The 25,578-nt window shown below is 44.0% G+C and overlaps 1 protein-coding gene across 1 annotated transcript; it reads right to left on the bottom strand.

Annotated features, from left to right (window-relative positions):
* Nucleotides 1-995: 995 nt before the first annotated feature.
* Nucleotides 996-24,897, bottom strand: golgb1 (golgin B1). Its single transcript, XM_061959572.1, has 17 exons — nt 24,688-24,897; nt 19,548-19,824; nt 19,363-19,476; nt 18,999-19,283; nt 15,140-15,253; nt 14,396-15,059; nt 14,245-14,315; nt 13,977-14,034; nt 9,018-13,893; nt 8,539-8,950; nt 7,463-8,473; nt 4,244-4,437; nt 2,260-2,419; nt 2,069-2,169; nt 1,916-1,987; nt 1,764-1,833; nt 996-1,695 (listed from the first exon to the last, which is right to left on the bottom strand). The coding sequence occupies exons 2-17, from the start codon at nt 19,812-19,814 to the stop codon at nt 1,558-1,560; spliced, it is 8,607 nt and encodes a 2,868-aa protein (XP_061815556.1). The 5' UTR covers nt 19,815-19,824; nt 24,688-24,897; the 3' UTR covers nt 996-1,557.
* Nucleotides 24,898-25,578: the final 681 nt, after the last annotated feature.

The following is a 25,578-nucleotide window of genomic DNA, read 5'->3' on the forward strand; positions in this document are numbered from 1 at the left end:
AGATCATCGTCGACTTCAGGAGGAGCAGCACCGACCCTGCCCCCCTCTACATCAACGGCGAGCGTGTAGAGAGGGTCCACACCTTCAGGTACCTTGGAGTCCACATCTCTAATGACTTCTCCTGGACAGTCAACACCACATCAATCATCAAGAAGGCTCAGCAGCGGCTACACTTCCTTAGAGTCCTCGGGAAGTACAACCTGAAGCCTGACCTGCTGCTGACCTTCTACCGCTCGTCCATCGAGAGCCTGCTGACCTACTGTATTACGGTATGGTACGGCAGCTGCACTGCAGCAGACAGGGAGAGGCTGCAAAGAGTGGTCAAGACGGCTCAGAAGATCATCGGCCGCCCTCTCCCCTCTCTGACGGACATCTACACCTCCCGCTGCCTCAACAGAGCCAGTGCCATCATCAAGGACAGCACCCACCCTGGCTCTGACCTGTTCCACCTGCTGCCCTCTGGGAAGCGCTACAGGTGCATTAAAACCAAAACAAACAGGCTAAAGAACAGCTTCTTCCCCAGGGCCATAACCATCCTGAACGGACTGCCCCATTGTCCCTCATAACTGCCTTCTCTTCGGTGCAATAACCCATTCCACCAACCACCCTGTTTTTTTTCGTTTTTTTTCATGTATATATTCATTTCACACCATATTCATTGCACTTCTACATTTTTTATATTTCTATATATTTGCACATTGTTTTGTTTTTCTAGCATGCACACATCGCACTGTATGGAATGGCCTCAATCTCGTTACCTTGCGTAATGACAATAAAGCTGATTCTGATTCTGATTCTGATTCTGATATTCCATACCAAAATGGGACCACAACAAAAATCTTGCTTGCATTACAAGTGAGGTGAAATAAACAAAAAAGAGCAAATCCCAACTATATTAAAACCCAGACTTAAGCTCCTGCGAAAAGATCATCTTATTCAAACTCTGAAATTAATTTCAATGTGCTGTTTTTGAAGGGAAGTAAAATGAGAAGCAATTAGACTATAAACCACTTGCACTTTATTTAAATATTCTGTCTCTGCAGCCCTTTACAATGGTTATATACAGTTAAAGTCTAATTTATGGTGAATTTGAAGAAGGAAGAAAGATGAACAATAAATTAGGCTGAATCACAGTACCATAGTTTATGATTGGGTAATTATTATGAGCAGCTCGTTTCATATGGAATCATTCTGTGGTGACAGATGCATTGATTAACCTGGAATAGATGTAGAGGAGGAAGCATAAATATAATCATGTGATTTGCATGAGGGGAATGTTGAAGGAATAATTGCAAAACCCTCTGTTTTTGTGCATGTGATCACAACAGGAAGTAAACCTCTAACCATTTGATTTATAAATATGTATATATTCTTCTACAAACCTTGTCCCTTTATGACAGCCCCTAACATCGTGCACATGTCAAAGGGTAAAACGTTAGAACGTCTACACTTGCCAGTTTATTCCTAATGAATTGCCAAGCGTGCTGGGTAAGTCCTGTAAAGTGCAATGTTTGTGTGCGAAACCCTCCGTAATGCAAGGTGCCGTCGCCGCGCCGCTCACAGGAAGCCGCCCACGCACAGCAGCAGCAGCACGTGCACGCTCAGCAGGTAGATGCTCAACAGCAGCGGCGTCCGTCGTCGCCAGCACACGCCCGCACGCAGTGCCCGGAGCAAGCCGGTGCCGCCTCTACGAGTCTGCGGCGGGAAAGAGGGTTTAAAAGTGGACGGTCACATGTGGGAGAATGGAGGTGGAGGAGACTTACTCGGCTGACGCTTCCCTCCGGCGGCTCGATTAACACGGTCGTGTCGGAGTGATCCTCCCGTTTAGCTTGGCTGCGACCAAATGAAAACAAAACATGAGCGCACACGACATTACAGCCTTTGTTTCGACACCACCTCCTCATCTTGCTTATACCGCCTGAGTCGATCCTGCGCCTCTATCAGCTGCTCCTCTGCAGCCAGCCTCTGCTGCGTCTCCTCCTCCAGCCTGATGGCGCACATGTCAAACAAATAAGTCGATATCAGTTTGTTGAAATCACGCAAGGTCCTTCTCTCGACCGGATGGTACCTCTGCTGCATTTCTGAGATGTCGGACGGGGAAGCATGCACGTCCTGCCGGCTAAGCCTCTCCTGAGGAGCTCCAGGAGCGCTGTCTACTTCCTGTGAGGCCTTTTGAAGCACCACATGAAAGGTTGGAATTTTGGTTCAATATATACAGTACAAGACAGGTTTCGCATTCGATGTCATATTTAGACATGCCTCTCTCTGGTAGAGTTCCTTTTGGAGTTTGGGCGTGTGTGCACGGGCCTCCTCTAACATGGCAGCGAGCTGACGCAGCTGCTGATCGCGTTCTGACAGCGCACTGAGAGTCTGCTGCTTAAGTTGCTCCGCTTGGGCCAGCCAGTCCACACGCTCCAGTCTAGAAGAACACAACACAAATATTGAATAATGTTCCCTCTAATTGCGCACAGAAAATCTATGCTGCACAAACAATAAAATCCAACCAAAACTCTAAACAAAATAAACAATTTATTCTGTGCAGGGCTTCCCCTAAATTGCCAAGATACCTGTGACGGTGGGGGCGTGGCTAAGGGGTGTGCTCAATATGACATTTGCTATGATGCATATATTTTCTTTAAAAAGGCAAAAAAAGGCATACATTTCAAACATATCTGTTATTATAGTATCAACATATATTTTTTTGTATCGTTTGAAAAATGTTGCTGCTTACTTTTTTTGCGAATCTTTTTAGTCAGTCTTTCTATATTTAAAATAATTATCATAAAACTAGCATCTATTTCTGATGTTGTTATAAACTGTATTCGTGTTTAGACTCTTCTGTAGCCCCATGACGAGCATGACATCACACTTGCTTTGGGCTGCTACGACCATTTCTCTCCTTAGAAACCACAACTGTCATCTTAGATTTTGAAAATCGCTGTCCGCGGTTATATCTCGTATATGTTTAAGTACATCCACAGCGCGGACATGCTGCCTCCGATCAAGGCAACCCTCTGCGTATAGCTTACGTCATCTAAGCGTCCGGTTTTATCAACGCTATTCCGTTGATCAGTATACGTATTTTTTTGGCGGCCAAAATTTCGGTCCGTCACTAGTCAATAGTGCGCAAATAATAAACTATACATATATAGTTCTATTCATACTGTAACTTCCTACTGGTGTTAAAAGTGTATGTTTGTGTGTTATGATGTTAATTTTTCCCTTAGTCTTGAACACACCCGTGTTGGCGGAGAATGAGTAAGTGTTGAGAAAGAAGTCTGTACATGGAGGAAATGTTGGAATTGGGCCCATTGTTAGCATATTGGCAATAAAAGCTAAAAAAAAGCGTCTGAGTTAGTGAGTCGTCTTCTGGACGCTACAATACCTTTAATTACTTTACTTGGTTTTCACGCAATAAACCCTAATTTTTAGGTGTGGCGGCTAATATTTTGCAGTGGCGCACTGCAAAATGGAAACTCAGCTTTACGATTTTGCAATGCAACTGAGAGACAGGTGACAACAAGCCCTTACAACAGACAAAACAATGTTTGTCAATACCGTTCAGTCAACGTCTGTCAAGAGGTTCATTGATCACTTTGAGCAAAACGGTTTATTGTCAATTATAATCACACCAAAAAATCTTACGCATGCACTGTTTTGCTAGTTAGCTTATAACCAACAGTGCAGCGTAGTTAAGAGAGATAAATGTTTTAATATGCTGAAATAAGTACAGTAGACCCACACTCCCCAAACAGATGTGTGTCATTTATTAAGAAGGTAATTTATGGATATTAATCATGAAATTCTGTTACTAGATTATGGAAATGCTGATAAACACTGTCATGACTGTAACGCTACAGCACACATCTCATTGTGCAAAATGTGAATGTTTTAAGGGGAACTAAATGTCTTCTTTCCAAAGAAGGACCTCCACCCATACATATATTACTAGTACATGGCTCATGAAAAACAAGATTATTTTGTTACATTCATAATTGCAAGTGGGCCAAATTACCTGCATTAGAAAACTATTTAATGGAAATGACTGCTGTTATGTGACAGTCAACCTGTTATGCCATGTTTGGGACAGGTGTGCTGCTGGTATGGCCAGTGTGCACGTCTGTGTTGCTCACTGAATGCTGAGGAAGTTTAAGCTTTTGCTCAGACACATTAAAATTAGGGGGAACATTAATCGTGACCACCATAATACATTATTCTAGCATATTTGTGTTGATTGTCTCACCTGAGCATCTCTATTTCCTGCTTGTCCACCTCTGCCATGTTCTCCAACTGCTTGATGACGCCCACCATGTCTTGGTTCTTATTCTTCTCCTCAAACAGCGCCTGACTGACTTTGATTAGCTCTCCTGCTCCCAGACGAGCCAGCTCTGATTTGTGCGTCTGCAGCTCTAATGTCTGTGTTTGAAGTTGCTCCAGCTGCCAGAGAACAGAAGACTATTGTTATTCTTCTCAAGAGTCATCACAAATTCTGCCCTTAACGGTATGGCAAATTTACAAATTAGAACAGTATGGCATCAGAGGGCTGGTCTTGAACTGGGTAAGAAGCTACTTGACAAATAGGAAGCAATACATGAAGCTAGGCCGTACCCCAGGGATCAATACTGAGACCAAAATTGTTCAATCTCTAAATAAAACGCAATTGTAAAGTTACAAGGCATTTAAATAATATGTACTATTTTCAGACCATACAACAGCATTTTGTTCACTCTGGAGTTAAAACTAATAATAATAGAAGACATGACTAAATTAAAGAGGTGGTTTGACAAAAACAGACTACCATGGAATCTAAATAAAATAAAATAAATTATTTTTGGCAGCAGTAGGAAAGAACACAAATACAAATAGATGGAGTAAACATTGACAGGGTAAAATAAATACAATTTGATGATGATAAAATTAACTGGAACTATTATATAAAAATATAAAACATAAGGTGGAAAAAAAATACTACTGATTAAAGCAAAATATGTTTTATACCAGAAATCACTCAATATTCTCTACTGCTTGCTACAGTTTCCACATTTGTGTAGAAATATAACTACAAAAGTAGGCCTCATTCACTAACCGTGTAACAAAAAAGGTCAGTTAGCATAATACATAATGTATTAACGGAATCAAAAAAAATTAAATTCAATCATTTGGTGCATTTGCAAACAGCTAAAATTATGCACAAAGCAAAAATGTACAACAATTATTCTTCGTGACATGAGAGGAGAAATATAACAGAGAGTAAATCTAACTTAACACATTTGTATGCACAGACAACACCTTTAGCATATCAGCATGTGGAGTTAAATCATGGAATGGATTGAGCAAAGAAGTCAAACAATGTACTTATAAAGTGATGTACAATATTTTAACTGTATGCATGTTTGAATTTACTACCGTATTTTCTGCACTATAAGGCGCACCTTCAATGAATGGCATATTTTAAAACTTTGTTCATATATAAAGGTGCACCGCATTATGAGGCGCACCGCATTATAAGGCGCATAGAATAGACGCTACAGTAGAGGCTGGGGTTACGTTATGCATCCATTAGATGGAGATGCGCTAAAGGGAAAGTCAACAAAACAGTCAGATGGGTTAGTCAAACTTTATTAATAGATTACAAACTAGCGTTCTGACAATTCTGTTCACTCCCAAAATGAATAAACAGCTGTTTTATTATTTTCCCCGAGCGAGGTAAAGTCAGTGACGTGGTGTTTTGTTTATCTTTTAACAACAGCAAGGTATAACATGTAGTGTAACATTTATATCACATCATACTTGCCAACCTTGAGACCTCCGATTTCGGGAGGTGGGTGGTGGGGGCGTGGTCGGGGGGCGGTTAAGAGGGGAGGAGTATATTTACAGCTAGAATTCACCAAGTCAAGGATTTCATATATATATATATATATATATATATATATATATATATATATATATATATATATATATATATATATATATATATATATATATATATACACATACACATACATACATACATACATACATACATATATATATATAAATAAGAGAAATACTTGAATTTCAGTGTTCATTTATTTACACATATACAGACACAACAATCATCTACTCATTGTTGAGTTAAGGGTTGAATTGTCCATCCTTGTTCTGTTCTCTGTCACTATTTTTCTAACCATGCTGAACACCCTCTCTGATGATGCATTCTGCTTCGTCTCCTTGTTGTGGGCGCAGTTGTGCACTGCACTCTCTAAAAGTCGTAGATGTTATTGTCACATATGCATGTAAAGTAGATGGCAGTATTGTCCTGTTTAAGAGTGTCACAACATTGCTGTTTACGGCAGACCAACTGCTTTACGGCAGACGAAAACGTGACTGCTGATGTTGTGTGTTGTTACTGCACTGGGAGGACGTTAATGAAACTGCCTAACAATAAACCCACATAAGAAACCAAGAACTCGCCCTCAATCATTCTATAGTTATAACGTGATTGGGCAGGCATGCTGTTTATATTGTGGGAAAGCGGACGTGAAAACAGGCTGTCGACACGTCACTCAGGTCCGCCTGAATTTTGGGAGATTTTCGGGAGAAAATTTGTCCCGGGAGGTTTTCGGGAGAGGTGCTGAATTTCGGGAGTCTCCCGGAAAATCCGTGAGGGTTGGCAAGTATGTATCACATAGTGGAGGGGAACCTTTCCCTGATTCAATAAACACGTAAAAAACAGTGATACTGTTGCGGTAAATCAAACGTTAGTGCAATCACAATATAGTAACACTCGAAATAGTGCAGAGCAATAACAATATATCAATAACTCAACGTTGCTCAAACGTTAATGTCACACAACACAACACACAAAATAAACATGTAAAGTTCACTTTATGAAGTTATTCCTCATCCACGAATCCCTCGAATTCTTCTTCTTCAGTGTCCGAATTAAACAGTTGGGCGAATACGGCATCCAACATGCCCGGCTCCGTCTCGTCGAAGTCGTCATTAATGGAGTAAGTGTCGCTGCTGCTCTATTCCCGTGTTGTACTGCGTGACTAATCGTCTTAAGTTTAAACTCTGCGTTGTAAGCGTGTCCCTTAACAGGAGCCATTTTGGGGTCTTTACATAAACAAATGGAAATGAAACGGCACGCCTCGCGCAGTCATATATCCCAGCATGCACCACGCGCTTCATCTTCTTCTACGGGGGAAAATGAAGACGGGGGAAAATGAAGTCGGCGGCTGTTTACTGTAGTTGCGATTGATTGATTGATTGAAACGTTTAGGCTCAATATTGGTCCATATATAAGGCGCACCGGATTATAAGGCGCACTGTCAGCTTTTGACAAAATTGGAAGTTTTTAGGTGCGCCTTATAGTGCGCAAAATACGGTAATACCATAACGCTGCAGGTGTACTTAATGTTGTCCAGCTGAAATATCCCTAATGGCCACTAGGACCTTCACAGAAGAAAGAGTAACTCACCAGTCTCTCGCGGTCATTCTGCAGAGCTTGCAGGGCGTTCTTCAGACTCCACACTTCTCCAGCAGAGCCGACAGGGCTTCCAGCTTTTCTCACCTCCTCCAGCTTGAAGCTGAGCTCTCTGGCTTTTTTTTCCGCCTGATCCCTGCTGTCCTGCAGCGATGCCATGGCCTTACCAAATGACTGGTTCTCTGCCCGCAACTGGGTCACAGCCTCCTTCTCCTCTCGGAGCTTCTGCTCGACGGCTAGCAGGTCGCTGGCCAGCTCGGCCACCCTCTCCTGAGCACTCTCGGACTCGGTGCGCATCACACCTCCCTCCCAACGCAGCTCAGACAGTTCTTTAGTATTTGTCTTGTGTTCCTGCCTCTCCTCAAGAAGCTTCTCCTCCAGAGCTTGCGCTTGCTCTCTAGCAACCAACAACTGCTCCTTCAGCTTCTCAACTTCAGCTCCTGGAGCATTTACCGCTTGTAATGGCATCTCCTGCTCTTTTTTGGCAGCTTCCACCTTGCCAATGTTCCTCAACGTGCTCTCCAAATTATCACGCTCCTTTTCAAGGGATGAGATGCGCTCTCGCTGTGCCGCTACAAGCTGTTTGTGCTGGGAGTCCTTCATGCTGAGAACTTGCTGGAGTTCATCTCGATACCCGTGGAGCTGAGCAGACAGTTTGCCCTTCTCTGCGTAAAGATCGTCTCTCTGGACCAGCAGAGAACGCAGCTCCTCTTTGAGGCCGTTGCTCTCACTTGCTGCCTCCTGGATCAAACCATCCTTGTCCATCATGATCTGCAGGTGTTTCTCCTCCAGCTGCTTGTACATGTTGAGGACCCTGTCTCGGTCATCCTGCAAAGAGCCCATGGCCTTTGTAAAGGAGTCCAGTTTGGCTCTGCAAGTGTCTCTCTCCTCCTTGGCCCTTCGCAAATTTTCCTCCACATCTCGTAGTTCACCTCGCCTCTTCTCCAGCTCCTCCTCGGCCTCCCGCGCCCTGCCATCGCCCTCCTTTCGTGCCTCCTCTGAAGCCTACAAGGTTAGAGTGTTATAAGGTGCACAAGAACCCTCAGAGGGCACATACTTAATTTTCTTACCAGTACAATAGCTTGCTCTTTTTCATCCAGCATCTCCACTTCCCTCTGCTCCTTCTCACGTAACTCAGCCTGCAGACTCTCCGTCAAGGCCTTGGAGGCATGCAGGTCGGCCTCAAATTGCTCTAAGGTGAGACATAGACGCCTTTCGTCCGTCTCTCTCTCCCTCAGCTCTATCCTGGCCCGGCCAACTTCCTCCTGCAGCTTAGCCACGGCCTCCTCAAAAGCACTGGCCCTCTGGTTGTGGCTGTCCAACTCCTCTCTCAGCAGCTGGGCTTGACTTTCCGCAGACTGCAACTCAGCTGTGGTTTGCAGTAGCTCGGCACGCTGCTTTTCCACTTCCGCTCGGCTCTCATTTAGGTTCTTTTCAGTCTTTTCCAGTTTCAGCTGCGACTCTTCGTTGGCTTTCTGTAATCTGCAACATCAATTAATTTTAAGTATCAATGGAAACACTGAGCTTGACATCATGAATCGAAGATTACCTGTCAACCGAGAGCTGGATTTCTGCCTTTAGAGAAGATTCCTTCTGGAGAATGTCCGCCAGCTCCTTGGCCCTGGTTTCAGCATTCCGTACCTCAGCCTCCTTGCCATGCAGAGCATTATTAAAGCGAGTCTCCCACTGACGGGCCTCATCCAGCACTCTGTCCCGGTCGTCCTGCAATGACGACATGCAGCGCGAGAAGGCAGCGAGCCGGGCGAGTGATTCGTCCAGACGGGCTTGATTCTCCTTGGCTTGCCTGTCAGCTGCCACTGCTGCCTCTTTGGCCTCCAGCGTGGCTTCTTCTTCCTTCTCTCTGTCGTTGTAGGCCTCCTCCAGTCTGAGCTCCATTTCCTTTAGCTCTGCACCAAGCCTAAATCTCACAGAGTCTAGGGTTTGCTCTGCCTCAGCTTTCAACAGAGATTCCTTCTGTTGGACACTCTGTTCCAAACTCGTTTTCTCAAGCGTGACCCGTTTGAACTGTTCCTTGGCCTCGCTTAAGTCTGATTTACAGCTTGCCAACTCTGCTTCAGATCTTTTTAGGTCATCCTTAGTTTTGGAGATCTCCTCTTGAGATTGTTCTAGGTTTTTGCTGAGCTCACTATGGCCTAGTTGCAGTGCCTTAACTTCCCTTCCAAGCTCGCTGATCCTTTCTTGGTACTGGATGGAGTCCTTCTGAAGCTGGCGCACCTCCAGCTGCTTCTCCCTCAAGAGTTCCTCCAGCTGACGGGCTCGGCTCTGGCTGCCTTCTCTGATCCTCTGAGCGGACCGCAGCTGTTGCTCCAGCTCCCTTTGTTTCCCCGTTTCTGCTTCGGCTTCAGCTCTCTGCCTCTGGGCTTGCCTCATGTCCTCCTCCAGTCGAGTCGCTCTGTCCGTCTGGGCTCGGACTTCGGCTTCAAGATCACACCGTTCCCTCTCCAACCTTTCCACCTCCTGCCTAAGTTCAGTAAGGAGTTCTCGGTTGTCTGCTGCCTCCTGCTGGTAACCTGCAATGCTCCCGTTGAGTTGGGCCAACTGGTTCATCAGTCGCTCCTCCAAGTTGTCCTTTTCACTTTCAAGGTTCTTGAGGAGGTCCTTGAACTGTGCCTCTTGTTTTGAGCTTTCCTCAATCAGACAACTTTCTCTCTCTTTGCTCTCGTGCAGGCAGTTTTCCAGGGACGTCATCAGACTGGCCTTCTCATTGCTCTCTTGGAGATCTTGCTCAAGAGAGGCTAGTCCAACTCTGAGTTCGGCCTCTTGTTTTTTCCAGAGTTCCCTCTCTGACTGAAGAGCTGCCTCCATCTCTCTAATTTTGCCCTCTAATGTAACTTTTTGTTCCTCTAAAGGTTCAGCATTTGGTGTTAATTTTGAACTTAATCGATCATCTGGACTATCCACATGAGTGTATGTTTCTTTGGACTCAATGATTTCCATCTGTGTTACTATGTGATCTGAATGCTGAAGCTGTTCCACAACTTTGGCAGCACAAACAGGATCAGTGTCTTTTCTATCGATTTGCCCAAGTCGTTCCTTCAGCTGTTCAACCTCTTGTGCTAAGTCGTCTCGTTCTGTCACTGTAGCGTCCAACTCAGCTTTTAAAGTCTGCAACTCATCTTGATGTCTTTCAAACTCTTTGGTTTGATTTCCACCCTCTAGTTGTCTTTTTTCTTTCCCCTCTCGAAGTCTTTCGGTCTCCTCCTCCAGCTCAAGGATTTTCTGCTGCTTTGCTTTGACAAACTTCCTCATTTTGTCTTTCACTGACTCCACTTCTTTTTGCGCATCCTCAGCCTGTCTTTCGGCTTCCTGTCTGGCGGCATCGTTGGACCTGACCTTCGCTGCCAGTTCCTTTCTCTCCTGCCTGGCGGCCTCCAGGACTCGCCTTACACGCTCCGCCTCGTCGCTCACATTCTCGTAGGAGTGGAGTAGGGTTTCATACTCTTCCTTCATGCTGCTGACCTTCTCCTCCCATTCGCTGCACATCTTGGCTGCCTCGTCTTTGGCCAACTCGCTTTCTCTTACATATGTGTCTTTTTCGCTCGCGATGGTTTCCATGGCTAGTTTGAGACTCTCACAAGAAGAGCCCAAGCTTTGGTTTTCTTGCAACATGCGGTCAACCTCGTCAATCAGCTTTGTGCGTTCCGCTCGGAGTTTCTCCAGCTCATCCTCCGCCACCTGCATCTTCTGTTGCAGGTCAGCAATGAAGGTTTCACTTGAGGCAAGCTGTTCTTTCTGGGTTTTGTTCTCTTTGAGCATCTCCTTGCGAGAGACCAATGCCGCCTGAAGTTTCCGCTGAAGCTGCTGGATTTTGGCCTCATTGTCCTTCTCCTCCTCAACTTCTACCTTTTTGCTCTTCTCCTGTTCAGCCTTAAGCTCAGCCTCTAAGGAGGCTATTAGTTGATCTTTGTGGTCCACTGTGTCCTGCATTGAGTGTATGAGAGCCTTCTGCTCATGAATCTGCTGGCTAAGTGTTGCAAGCTCTGTGTTCTTGTCATCAAGGAAATTTTTAAAATCCTCCACTTCGGCTTGAAGTGCTGTAATTTGGCTCGCAGATTGTGAAGATGCTTCCGTAGCAACAGTTTCCATTTCTGTTTTCAAGGCCTCAGCACAGGACTCCGCTTGCTGGTACTTCTCTCTGAGAGCATTTATTTCTTCAGAGAGTACTTCGATCTGTCTTTCCTTTTCACATAAGGCTCTCAGCTCCTTGCTAACATCCTGTAGGTCTGCCTCCTTCTGGGACAAAGTAGTCTGTGCTTCTTGAAGTTTATTCTCGAGCTCAGAGTTTTCCATTCGCACAATCTGGATCTCTTCTCTTAACGCTTTTAAGGTCACCTCTGTTTGAGGAGACATGACCTTTGGCTGCTCAGATGGTTGCTGATCACCAGATAGCGGTTGCGCTGAATCTGACTCAGATCCTGCAAAATCCACCCAATCCTCTTGGACCCAATCATTAGCTGCTCCTTTTTCTAAATTTGTAACCAAATTTTTGCTCTCTTGTGCTGGCTGCTCCTCTTTCTGTGCATTATTCTGTGCATTATTTTTATCTTCTAGGTCCCTTAGTTTATTGAGAAGAAGCTCACAGTCACCACTCTGCCCCTCAAAACGCTCCATGAGTTCACCATATTCCTCCTTCTGCTGCTTTAGCTGATCCCGATGGTGTCGGTCTTTCTCCTTGGCTTTGCGGATGCTCTCTTTACGAGACTCTTTGGCCTCCAGGACTTTCCTCTGCAGTGTTTCGCACTCTGCTTCTAGAGAGGCCACTTGGGATTGTAACATGCTGTTGTCAGACAACGTGCAAGACTCATGAGGGCTTTCGGCTTGCTTGTTACATGTTTCTGCAAGGAGCTGTGCCTGTTGGCTAATCTTGCACTCCAGGCACTCAATTACTTGGTCTTTGGACTTCACTGCTTGCTCTAGATCCAACAGTTTGGCCTCCAGGTCCTTTGCTGAAAACTTCTCTACGTCTTGAATATTTGCAGCAGTCTCAGACACTTCCTCTTTTTCAGTTGAGCTATTCACCTCCATCTCCATATCAGAGACCTTCTTCATGAGATCTTTACGTTGCACGAGCACAACCTGCAATTTCTTTCTGGTGCTCACCAACTGAGTTTCCAGGTCCTCCTTGGCTTTACGTAAACTCGATAGTTCCTCATCCACTTGAGACGATGTCTCTTCTCTTGACTTCTGAAGTTCCACCAGTTGCTCCCTCAGTTTATTGACTTCACTGTTGACCAATAATTTCTCTTCTTCTGCTTGGTTAAGTTTTGCAGACATGCTGTCATTAAGCTCTGTCATCTGCCGCTGCTCCTGATTGAGGAGAAACTGCAGCTCACAGATCTCAGAGTCCTTCTTTGACAAAGAGTCGTCATCAAGCGCTGATTTCTGCGATTGTTTCAACATGTTGCTCTCAATATCTTGAAGCTTCTTTTCCAGCTCAGAGGATAGGAGTTCTCTTTCCTCCAGTTGTGACCCGAGCATGTGGGCCTGGCTCTGCTGCTCAGAGAGGGCTTGGCGAGCCACTTCCACATCTGCCTGTAGAGCCTGGATTTTCTGCTCTTTGGCGTTACAGTCATTACTCAAAATGTCCATTTGTTCTTTTAGAAGGGCGATTTCAGCATTGCTTTGCTGGGAAACACTTATCACTTCCTCTCTGGCACACTTGAGCTCCTCTGCAAAGACACTTGCCTGAGACTGGACTTCTTCCTTATCAGCAGTAAGCTTTTGCGTTTTTTCTTCCAGACTCCTAATTTTCTCCTGGGACTCTGCAGTAGCCTCCCTAAGGATTTTCAGTTCAGTTAAAAGTTCAGTATACCTTTTCTGAAGTTCCTCTGTCAGCGCCTGAGCAAAGACATGGCCTGAAGGAGCATCTGTGGTAGAGGCACCATCCCGAGTCTCGTGAACTTCAACCGTTTCTCGAATTATGACGGAAGAAGAGGTGACTAAAGTAGTGGAAGTTTCCTGCTCCATACTTGTGGTCTCCCATGACTGCATGTGGCCAAAGTCCTGCATAATAGATGGCCACTCCTGGCGTCCATCCTGGTTCACAGCTTCTAAAAGTGTCCAGCTGCTGTTGCTGGTGACCATCTCATCAGAGGGAGTCCCTTTGGATTCCTCAGGAGAGTCGTGATGTTCCACAAACTCCTGGCTGCTCTCGTTGTCAGCAGAAATGGAGAGGATTGACGTGTCCTCAGCCACCAAGGTGGTCTCTTCTTCTTGGGTGTCCTCCAGGGAGTCAGGAGGCGTTGCAACATTATTTTCAGTGACGTCATCTTTGCTCTCAATTATATTTTCAGTTGTTGAAACATCGCTGGTGGAGCATTCTTGGGCCAGTCGGAAAGATTCTTTCAAGGCAATGAGTTGGTTGTCTTTTTCTAAAAGCTGTTGCTCCAGTGACAATATGGTCACTGTGAAAAACACCAATGATTCAAAGTTGAAATACATGTTTATTTGGCATACTTAGTTGAAACATAAAAAAGACCCACTGTACCTTTTTCAGCCTCAGACGAAGCCTCTGCTTGAGTCTCTTGTGAAACCATTTCAGGAGCCTGGAAAAAAAAGAATAAAAATAAACAATTTTTAGAAGGTCTTCCAATTAAAGGCAACATAAACATCAGTGTAGTGATCTGAATGTCAGATTAGAGAGTGGCTCAGTACAGGAGGGATTAGATAGCTCACTTCCACCTGTGACCTACTTGTTCTCACGTCTTGTCTGACTTTGAAGCTAATACCTGCTTTGTCTACTTAGGAGCGCTCACCGGGTCATTTGGCTGCTCCAGCTGCTGAATCCTAGCTTCCTTCTCCTCACTGGCGCTCCTGTCCAGTTGTTCTGGAAATAAATTATTTATTTTATAAAACAAAAAGGGACATTTGTAAAGACTGGTTTATTAACATGATTGAAGCTCTCACCCTGCAGAGCCACCAGGCTATGTGTGAGCTCAGAACAACGTTGCTCACTCTCACGCCGTTCGTCCTTCAGCCTGCTCACTTGTGTCTCAATGGACAGCACAGTGTCCACAACCATTGAAAGATCTGTTATATCCTCCAATGGTTGTACTTCTTCATGGATGAGAGGCTGCAGGTGTTTCCAAACTTCTGCAAAAATCTCACTTTTCTTCTGAGCCTCTTCCCACTCCCCTTGAAGAAAAGCTCTCTCTCTCTCTAGTTTGTCTACTTGTAATATTGTCTCCTCCAGGCTTTTCTGACTGGCCTGGATGACATCAGACTCAGCCTCTCTTGAAGACGTAAGTTCTTTTTCAAGGCGAATTATTTCCATCTCTCTCTCTGAGGCTTCCTGGCACGCTTGGACAGCCTCTTTCATCAAAGCCATCTCCGCCTCCAACCTAGCAACCTCCGCCTTCTCCTTCTCCAGACTCATGTTAGATGCCTCTCTCAGGGAGGCAAGCTCGCTCTCATGCCTTGCCGCAGCTTCAGCTTTCTCTTGCTTCAGCAACTCCTGGAGGTCCACATCAGCTTTGCTGGACTGTCGGGTCCATTCCTGCCTCTGCTGCTCCCGCAACTTGACTGCCTCATCCAGTTCCACCTCCATTTGTCGGAATTGAACTGTCAGAATCTGAGCGAATGAGCAAATTCTATTCAAGCCACTTTCGGGATAAGTTCAAATAATGAAAATGCAGTTTGACAAATCTGCACCTGCTTTTGCTGATCTGCACTGCTGACTTCCTGCTGCAGCATTTCCAGCACTTGCGAGCGGGATTTTAAGGACTCTTCCAGCTCCTCACAGCGGCGCTGTGCTGCATGCAGAGCCTGTGAAGTGCACCAGGGAAGATGATTAGCAGTTAAAAGCAAAACAGTCTCAAAGCATGTTTAATCAGTCCCTCCAGGATTTCGCAGATTTAACTTTTTTAATTGTCCAGGCCAAATGTTTTGACGCAAAAAAAATTGTTTTAGAACATTGGATCACCTTGGGATTTTATGAAATTGTTTTTAATGTTTTAAGTGTTCATTGTAATCTTAACATCAAACAGCAACATTTGGAAATAAATACTGTGTTGATGTTCTACTCGTTTTGTACCACATACAACTTAAACATAGACACTATATGGCAGGAAAACACATACTTGGGGCTTTTTTCACATTTTGGCCTGTTTTTCCATTGTTTTGGGCTACCCGGATCCCATTTGAGTCATTCCTTTGGGGAATTTTGACCCTTTTTCAGCTTTTTTCATATTTTGGCCTGTTTTGGGCATAATCATTTATTATAATTACAGAAAGAAACACCAATAAATGCTTCCTTATTGTTCGCTGTCTGTTCTGTCGTCCAAAAATTGCAGACATTCTGTGTGTATATTTTACACTTCAGTGTTTGTCCATCTTCAACATTCGTGTCAATCTTCAACATTAATTTATGTTTCAAAACAATTACCCCAGCACATTAAGTTAATTTGTGAACTGTTGAGACCAATCTATAGCGTTAATTTTTGTTAGAAAATGAGACGATAGGAGATTATCATCAAACTTCAACATCTCTAACATGCCTTTTTGCTCGGTCAACATTACAAATGCGAATCTGTTCTTAATTGACTTAGCCTGGATAAATAAAGGTTATAAAAACACATGTAAACTAGGAAGTCAGGATGCCAGTGTGTTGCTAAATATCTATACGCTACATTAACCAGAAGGCTTAGCACTGTAAACAGGAACAGGAAGTAAGACTGCGTTTACACAGCAGACCAAAGTGGCCCAAATCGTATTTTTAGAAATCAGATTTTCCAGCTGACTGCTTAGATAATAAGTAAAATATGATCTTTGTCAGACTACAGTATAAGCGCGCACAGGCCACAATGGGTCCTCGACGTGACTTGCATGCGCAGTTTGATAAAGTGAAAACAAAAGAAGTTGACCAAATTATGTAGATGAACAAGGAAGTCACTACTACTACTATTTTGCAAAATAAAAGTTGCCACACCTTAAAAATGAGTGCCTTTTACGTGAAAATAAAATAGTATATATATATATATATATAGTAGGGCTGCATGATTCATCGACATCGAATCGACATCAAGGTTTTAATTAGTGCGATAAATAACCGCAAGAGTCAGGTTTTTTTTTTCTTTGCCGTTACCGGCTTTTGAGTGACAGACATGTTCGCAAATCAGAATTGTTGAGCCTCGGCGACTTTTGCCTCTTCGCCAGTCAAAAGTATTTACAGGAAACAGCATATTGTGTGCGCTTTAGTGGAGGCAGCCAGTACGCTAATAACGAACACCACTTGCTCCTTAAAAAAAGTTTTAATGCTGACTCTGCCTGAGCTGATAGTCAGTAAATCAATCAATCCAACAATAAATGAAAATTAAGTCTAAATACTTTTCCGGCATCGATAAATTGCTATGTCCATGTGTGTTTGTTTTCTTAGTCACCCGCTTTAAACAGTCACTCTCCATATTTCTCTCAGCACCTGAGCGCATTTATTTAACAGTAGAATTAACTCAACAGAGTGAGTCGTCATTCAAAATCTTTGTCATGATGGACGGACAGCAAGACTGCTCGCTTACACACACACATGATTCACAGACATCTTCTACATACGCGCGACTCGCTAGTAAGAAGATCTGCAAAGTAACAAACATCAACAGGAAAAATATGATTCAAAAGTCAAATGTCCCATTGTAGGACATTAACAGGACCAAGTCCTGCAAAAAGATGCCATTCATATCACCACAGCTGATTCGTCATACAATACCTTGGAGAGGCACATTTACAGCAAGGATGAACCAACTGTACTACACAAACAAGAGCATCAACTTGCAATTACAGACTAAATGTGAATTTATTTTGCTTCCTGGAGAACATTGGACATCTTAAAACTCAATTGTATACTCTAGCCTTTAAATAGACCCATTTTAGACCAGTTGATCTGCTGTCTCTCTTTTCTGCTCTACCCCCCTCTCCTGCGTGGAGAAGTTATCAGGTGACCACAGATCAGCCTCCACGGGATGATCCGCGGGCTGTTTAAAGTCGGGACCCAGGATGGACCACTCCTCCTTGCATCAGTTGGTGACATCTTTGCACTGCTGAGTTGTCTCCATTCAAGATGATCCACTGCTGGCCTCCAAATGGACTGGACTTTCACATGAAGTCAGGACCCGGGATGCCCACTCCTTATGCATCGTCGGTGACGTCTCTGTGCCCCGACGTGTCTACATGCAAGAGGATCCCCTGCTGGCCCCACTATGGACTGGACTCTCACATTAATTAACAGTATCCACCTGGCATCCATTACACCGATCACCCAGGGGGGATCCCCACATCTGCGGTCCCTTCCAATGTTTCTCGTTTTTCCCATTGGGTTAAGATTTTTCTTGCCCTGATGTGGCATCTGAGCTGAGGATGTCGTTGTGGCTTGTGCAGCCTTTTGAGACATTTGTGATTAAGGGCTATATAAGTAAACTTTGATTGATTGACATCTGTAAGTAATCACAACAAGCTGGGGTCGCATTGTACCAAAAAAAAAAAAAGATCAGCATTGTCATCTGAAAAAAGGGAAACAAACTTGTTGGTTTCAACAACTGTTTAAACTAAAGAAGAGTAAATGGTACACTATGTTAAGTTGTTTATGAGTCTGTTTACTACAATATGGATTAGTAACTGTACCTTGTTTGCAAAATTATTGCAAACTGCAAAGACTTTCAAAATGTGAACTTAATTTTTACTAAACTTATTTTCACCATGTTTTGAGCAAATCAATGACTTGCAGTTCAGTAAAACATTTTAAAAAACGTTCCTGTATGACATTCTGACTACCAAATTGCATTTGTACCCAAATATTGGGGTATTTTGTTCAGCAAATGTTATTCATGCAAGCAAATAACCCGCGATTAATCCGATTTTAAAAATTAATCACTTGACATTGCTAATGATGCGCCGAAAAAATACTTTGTTCACCAAAACCAGATTTTGTGATGACGTGTCCACTTCCGCTGGCGGGCCGCATCTTTTCTGCACGCTTGCCTAAAGATGACCGCAAGTCACATATAGGTCGCATTTCTTAGACTTAAGTCACATTTGAAAAGATCAGATTCCAATTGGATTTGGACTACCTTCTGATGGGGCCTGAATCTGATGCGAAAAAAATCTGATTTGTAGCACTTTGGAGCATTTAGACTGGCAAAAAAAATCTGATCTGTGTCACCTGAAGGCATAAAAATGCAGATTTGGTTTGCACAAGGGAGGACAACAATTGTTCCGTTTGAGCAATATTTGATATATTGTTACACGTTGTTTGCTATTTCTACACGAGAGTCAAGACAGAAACAAACATTAGTTTAGATTAGACAGTTGATGTGTGAGTTTTGAGTACCGCTCAGGGACAAATTCGATTGGCCAAAATGTGCATTGAGTTGCAGGCATTGGACAATGTTGCAAGGCCGTGCGTAATCCACGGGGATTGGTTGAATTTGCATGAATTGGCCCAATCACAACATCGCAAATTCCTGGGGGGACTATTTGATTTGTGTAAAAAAAACATAGAGGCATGTGTTTGATCTTGTACCTGCTGGAGCTCGCCGCCATCAGATGACTGTATCGAGGCTGCCAGCAGCTCTTCTTCATGTTTCTGAACCTGATCCTGGAAACGCACGTCCTTCTCGCATATCACAGCCTGCAGGAGCTTCATCTGCTGGGCATGGGCGACATCCTTCTCTGCCAGCAGCTTCTCTGTATCCTGAAGTTGTTCTCGCAGCTTGTTGCTTTTGGCCTCCTCCTCACCAAGCTTGCTTTGGAGCTCTTGTACATCACTCTCTCCGGCCACATCTCTGGAAAAAGAACTGTCGGGGCTCTGGTGTACACAAAATTTGAAAAATCTGAATAATTGATTCCATTTGGCCGCTAGACAGATACTTGTGATTGAGACTCACTATTGCTCCTTCTTGTCCCTTCAAATCAGCAATCTGTTTATTGAGCGCAACCATCTTAGCTTTGGCCTGAAGTTTGAGTTTACTGAAGCGAGCATCACCTGCCTCCCTTTCATTCTGTCAAACAACCAAAAAAGAAACATTCAGTTATCCATACACTGTTTTGCTGCCCAGAATATTGTGCACACCTTAAGTAGAACATCTTTGCTAGCCAGCTCAGTGTCCTTCTGGACCAGCTGGGTGTCCTTGTCCCGGATGAGCTCCTTCAGCTGCACCACCAGCTGTTCAAGGTGGGCCAGGCGCTCAATTGCCTCCTCGGGCGCCTCGGGCTCTGCAGGTGCTGCTTGGCCCTCCTCGGCGGGAGGCTGAGGCATGAACTCGCCCTGCTGTGTGTCTCCATCTTGGCCCTCTTCTCCAGAGAGCTCCTGGAGGACATTGGCCAGGCGACTGAACATCAGGATGGCACTGCACAAAATGGAGAGGACAGTTGAGGTTTACAATAAATGGTATAGTACAGTTCATTTGTCACTGACATGCTTGACAAGTTACATTACATTTCAGCTATGCTGAAAAGGACAAGGAAAAAGTACAGCTTATTTATCCTACCCCTACTTCATATCAAATTACTGATAATTCAGTCCCACCATTACTTTTAAATTATGAGTGTCTCGGGCTGGTATCGGTAAAAAAACAACAGCATGTAAAATATCTAATACAAGCAGTCCTGCAGTTTTTACTTGTGCAATGCTGGACAGCCAGTTAACATCTAAATGTCCTCCAATAAGCACAAGAGGTTAGTATTTTCTTATATTTTAGTCAAGTCATTTACAAAATGTAAACATGGTAGGATATAGGGTAATAGGGGCTAACAGCTTCACAAGAGCTAAGCACACACGCAAGACATTGTGTAATAAGTGTCATTTATAGAACAATATTGCATTTATTGACATTTGTCAATATAAACAAGTATGAAACAATTATAGTTGTATATTAGTTAGACATAAGAAGTCTCCAGAAGCTTGTTACAAAGTATCCAGTAACAAAAGTGTCTGCATCACTCAATTTACTGCGTCATAATCTTAACTTATTGAATTATTGTGGCCACAAGAAGTCGCCAAAAACAAATGACCATTTAACTTAAAGACAGCGCAAGTCCATTCCAGACGATTCAAAATAAATAGGCAAGTGTTTTTAGACAAAATAATAAAAGTATGTTGTATGATTTGTGCTGATATCGTATCGGCTCAATATCGGTATCGGCTAATACGCAAGGCTCCATTATCGGTATTGTATCAAAAGTGAAGACAAACTTTATTGATCCACAAGGGAAGTTGTTCCACACAGTAGCTCAGTTACAAAGAACGGAAAGGGTAAGGATGGAAAGGATAATGCAGGTATAAAGTAGACGAAAAATGTATCATAGTAGCAATATAAAATATAACATATATGTAATATTTACATATTATATATACAGTATATAATATATACTGATATATTATATTTTTATATAATATGTTGGCCCTGCGATGAGGTGGCGACTTGTCCAGGGTGTACACCGCCTTAAAGTTAAAAGTTAAAGTTAAAGTACCAATGATTGTCACACACACACTAGGTGTGGCGAAATTACTCTCTGCATTTGACCCATCACCCTTGATCGATGGTAGCTGAGATAGGCTCCAGCGCCCCCCGCGACCCCAAAGGGAATAAGCGGTAGAAAATGGATGGATGGATATAACAAATCCCAATTACCATGTACAATATTACAGTATATGTAACAGCTGCAGCAAAAAAAAAGGGCAGCATAAACTATAAAGCAGATCCAGCAGAAAATATACATTATAAACAAAGAGAGGTAGGTAACATAGAAGCGGTCAGGTAATAGACAGATATCATCTATGGCTGTATGGCGAGTCATTATACCGCTGGATGGAGTGCGGAATGAAGGAGTTCTTGAATCGAACACTGTGGGAACGAAGCTGAAGGAGCCTGTTGGGAGTATGAGCTCCGCCGTCCCTCAATTGTCTGTTGGAGTGTGGGCAGGATTGTCCATGATGGCGAGCAGTTTGTCCAGTCCTGTCCCTTACTGACACAAACGCCTACAACTGCGTGCCAATAGTTTGGCCGACATTCCGGATCAGTTTGTCAATCCGGTTTAAGTCCCTTTTGCTGGTGCTGCTCCCCCAGGGCACTGGCCACAACAGACTGAAAAAAAATATCCAACAGCTTGCTGCACACATTACAGGACCTAAGCTTCCTCGGGAAAAAGAGTCCGCTCATGCCCTTCTTGTATACAGATTTGCTGTTGTCCTTCCAGTCCAGTCTGCTGTTCAAGTGGACTCCCAGGTACTTGTACTGCCCCACTACAGCCACCTCCCGGCCCTGGATGTTAATGGGCTCCACAGGGGTCATTTTCTTCTTGAGTTGTATCGGGACATTCCTATTTCACATGTTAACGCTAATATTATTTAGTTTGCTCGCATTTTGTCATTTCAATTGTATTCAATTTATAATACAATACAATATCAACGAGCAAATAAATAAAATGACAGTAAGAAAAGGAAGGAAAAAAATTGCGTAACAATTTTGATTTTTTTTAAAGTACAAATGTAATAATCGTAGTACAATAAAAATACATTTGTAAATAATTTATCCTATATGAAAATAACTGCATACATTAAATAAAGACAAGTAAAGCAAAAACACTAGTTACATTTTTTTTTCATGGAGTAAATGACCAAATCAAACAATTTATAAGTAAGTTCTGTATATGGACAAAGCAATGACTTAAGAAAATGTGTTGCTGATTAGGTTGAATTTGTCATAATCTATTGTATTATTGTCAAGCTGTTAAGAAATTAACGATTATTTCAAAAGTATTTATGAGTTGTCTCTTTAGTTTGCTTGTTTCCCATTCCAGTCCAAAGAGATGTTACATTTGTGTAATTTACATGTGCTTCCATCTATCCATTTTCTACCTCTAGTCCTATACATTGTTATAAAACGAAGAACAATAAATGCAATTAATATACACTAACTTTTGATCAACTACACATGAATTGATTAACGTGGACCCCGACTTAAACAAATTGAAAAACTCTGATGCCTGAGCTGTCAGTTTTTAAACTTAAAATTTTTGTTTTTTTACAGTGCGTTATTGTAAACTGAAAAACAGTACCACTGTTAATTTTATGACAAAATTCGGGCGACTGAGTTGCCAGTGTTTTACCATAAAACTCTACAGCCATTTTTACAGTGCATTGCTGTAAATAGAAAAATCTCGTTATTTTTACAGTAAAATTCTGGGAAAATAATTAAAAAAAAAATGCTGTTTAATTATGAGGTCGTTTTACAGTGCATTAGTGTCGATGATAAAAGGGTACCACTGTCACTTTTACGGTTAAATTCTGGCAACTGTGCAGCCAGTTTTTTTAAATCGTAAAATCTATTATCTTTCTTTTTACAGTGCCATCCATCCATTTTTCTACCGCTTAATCCCTTCAGGGTCGCGGGGGGGCGCTGGAGCCTATCTCAGCTACAATCGGGCGGAAGGCGGTGTACACCCTGGACAAGTCGCCACCTCATCACAGGTGCATTACTGTAAATGGAAAAATGTTTCTACTGTTATTTCCATCCATCCATCTTCTTCCGCTTATCCGAGGTCGGGTCGCGGGGGCAGCAGCCTAAGCAGGGAAGCCCAGACTTCCCTCTCCCCAGCCACTTCGTCCAGCTCCTCCCGGGGGATCCCGAGGCGTTCCCAGGCCAGCCGGGAGACATAGTCTTCCCAACGTGTCCTGGGTCTTCCTCGTGGCCTCCTACCGGTCGGACATGCCCTAAACACCTCCTTAGGGAGGCGCTCGGGTGGCATCCTGACCAGATGCCCGAACCACCTCATCTGGCTCCTCTCGATACGGAGGAGCAGCGGCTTTACTTTGAGCTCCCCCCGGATGACAGAGCTTCTCACCCTATCTCTAAGGGAGAGCCCCGCCACCCGGCGGAGGAAACTCATTTCGGCCGCTTGTACCCGTGATCTTGTCCTTTCGGTCATAACCCAAAGCTCATGACCATAGGTGAGGATGGGAACGTAGATCGACCGGTAAATTGAGAGCTTTGCCTTCCGGCTCAGCTCCTTCTTCACCACAACGGATCGATACAGCGTCCGCATTACTGAAGACGCCGCACCGATCCGCCTGTCGATCTCACGATCCACTCTTCCCTCACTCGTGAACAAGACTCCGAGGTACTTGAACTCCTCCACTTGGGGCAAGATCTCCTCCCCAACCCGGAGATGGCACTCCACCCTTTTCCGGGCGAGAACCATGGACTCGGACTTGGAGGTGCTGATTCTCATCCCAGTCGCTTCACACTCAGCTGCGAACCGATCCAGTGAGAGCTGAATATCCTGGCCAGATGAAGCCATCAGGACCAAATCATCTGCAAAAAGCAGAGACCTAATCCTGCAGCCACCAAACCGGATCCCCTCAACGCCTTGACTGCGCCTAGAAATTCTGTCCATAAAAGTTATGAACAGAATCGGTGACAAAGGGCAGCCTTGGCGGAGTCCAACCCTCACCGGGGGTTGGTCTACTGTTATTTTCACGGTAAAATTCTGGCGACTGAGCTGCCATTTTTACAGTGCATTGTGATGAGATGGCGACTTGTCCAGGGTGTACAACGCCTTCCGCCGTGTGTAGCTGGGATAGGCTCCAGCACCCCCCGCGCTCCCGTAAGAGAAAAAGCGGTAAAAAAAAATGGATGGATGGATTACTGCAACTGGAAAAACTACCATTGTTATTTTGTAATGTATTGAGTTGTAATCGTGCACGTGTATGTAACGTTGTGACCACTATTCTAAGGTCATTTACTTTTCTAACAATTCGTCTGCCCAATGTTCACGTTTCCTACCGGCAGACATTGACTGCGATCCCTAAGCAAAGAATTCCGGGCCACGACGAAAACAGCCGAGAGTTCCCGAGCCCATCGTTAAAAAGTCCACAGCGACTGCGTCACCGCGGTCATCAACAGGGACGATTCTTGGTGTCTATTACGAAATTAAACCGCATGCTCCTCCGAACAGCTGGACACCAGCGGCCCGGGGAGGCAGCGGACAAGTTGGACTACTAAGAGGCGGAGGGACGAGTGTGGAGCGAACTATGAATATTTTGTTTACTGTAGCTTCCGTGGGGAGGCTAACTAACTAGCTTAGTAGCTAGCTCACACTCGTCAATTGGGAGCGAGCCTTTAAATCCTTCCTTGGCTGCTTGTTTACCTTTACTGCTTCGTGCAGCACAATACGAGGCGACGTGTTATGAAAGGGAAGCGTCGACTCACCTGAAAGAGTGCTTCCTGTTGGACCTTTGCGCTCTCTTTATCTGCTAATATTCCCTCGGATGGAATTCCAGGCAGCAGAGCCACATCACCACACACTCCCGGAAACAAAAGTGATTGGACGAGAACGATAAGGGACTGTCTGCAACCTCCCACACTTTGACTTCGGTCCACGTTAGGGACCATCAGTTAAAAACGTAAAGATGAGTCACACAAAATACGCATAAACTGTCCTATTTCCCCCCCCCCCCACGCAGGAGGAGAATAATTCAACAATGTCAATGCACAACCTAAGACTCGACTTGATAGTTAACCATTGCAGGCAGCTGGGGAGGAGCTTGGCACTGCTCTTCCGTTACGTCACGGTCTGTGTGGCCTTCATGGGTGACATGGCGCAGTGGTTGACGACCGCGGTCAAGTGGGTGACCCTGCTGTCACGCTGCACGGTATCCGCCTTTGACACCCTCCACAGGAACCTGCGCCGCTTCTTGAGGACGGGCGTGGGCCGACATCCGCCGTGATGACTCCGGACTGGATTTTTGAGATGCTGGTTTTGGAGGTTTGGGGTAAGCCGGCGAGGCCTGATTGATTGATTGAGACTTTTATTAGTAGATTGCACAGTACAGTACATATTCCGTACAATTGACCACTAAATGGTAACACCCAAATATGTTTTTCAACTTGTTTAAGTCAGAGTCCACGTTAATCAATTCGTGTTGAATAGTACTCTTTGAACTTTTGTTACGTTGTTGCAAAAACAACAGCATTTGTTTGTTTTACTTCTTACTCAGCAGCCAATAAGATGGCGCTGACGTCACTTCCTGTATAACTGCTACAATATACTGTGATGTACTAACCAGCATTGTTTTCGAAACATGTATGTGTAATCCGTCC

The sequence above is a fragment of the Nerophis lumbriciformis genome, linkage group LG05 (assembly GCF_033978685.3).
Source record: "Nerophis lumbriciformis linkage group LG05, RoL_Nlum_v2.1, whole genome shotgun sequence".
Classification (NCBI taxonomy): Eukaryota; Metazoa; Chordata; class Actinopteri; order Syngnathiformes; family Syngnathidae; genus Nerophis; species Nerophis lumbriciformis.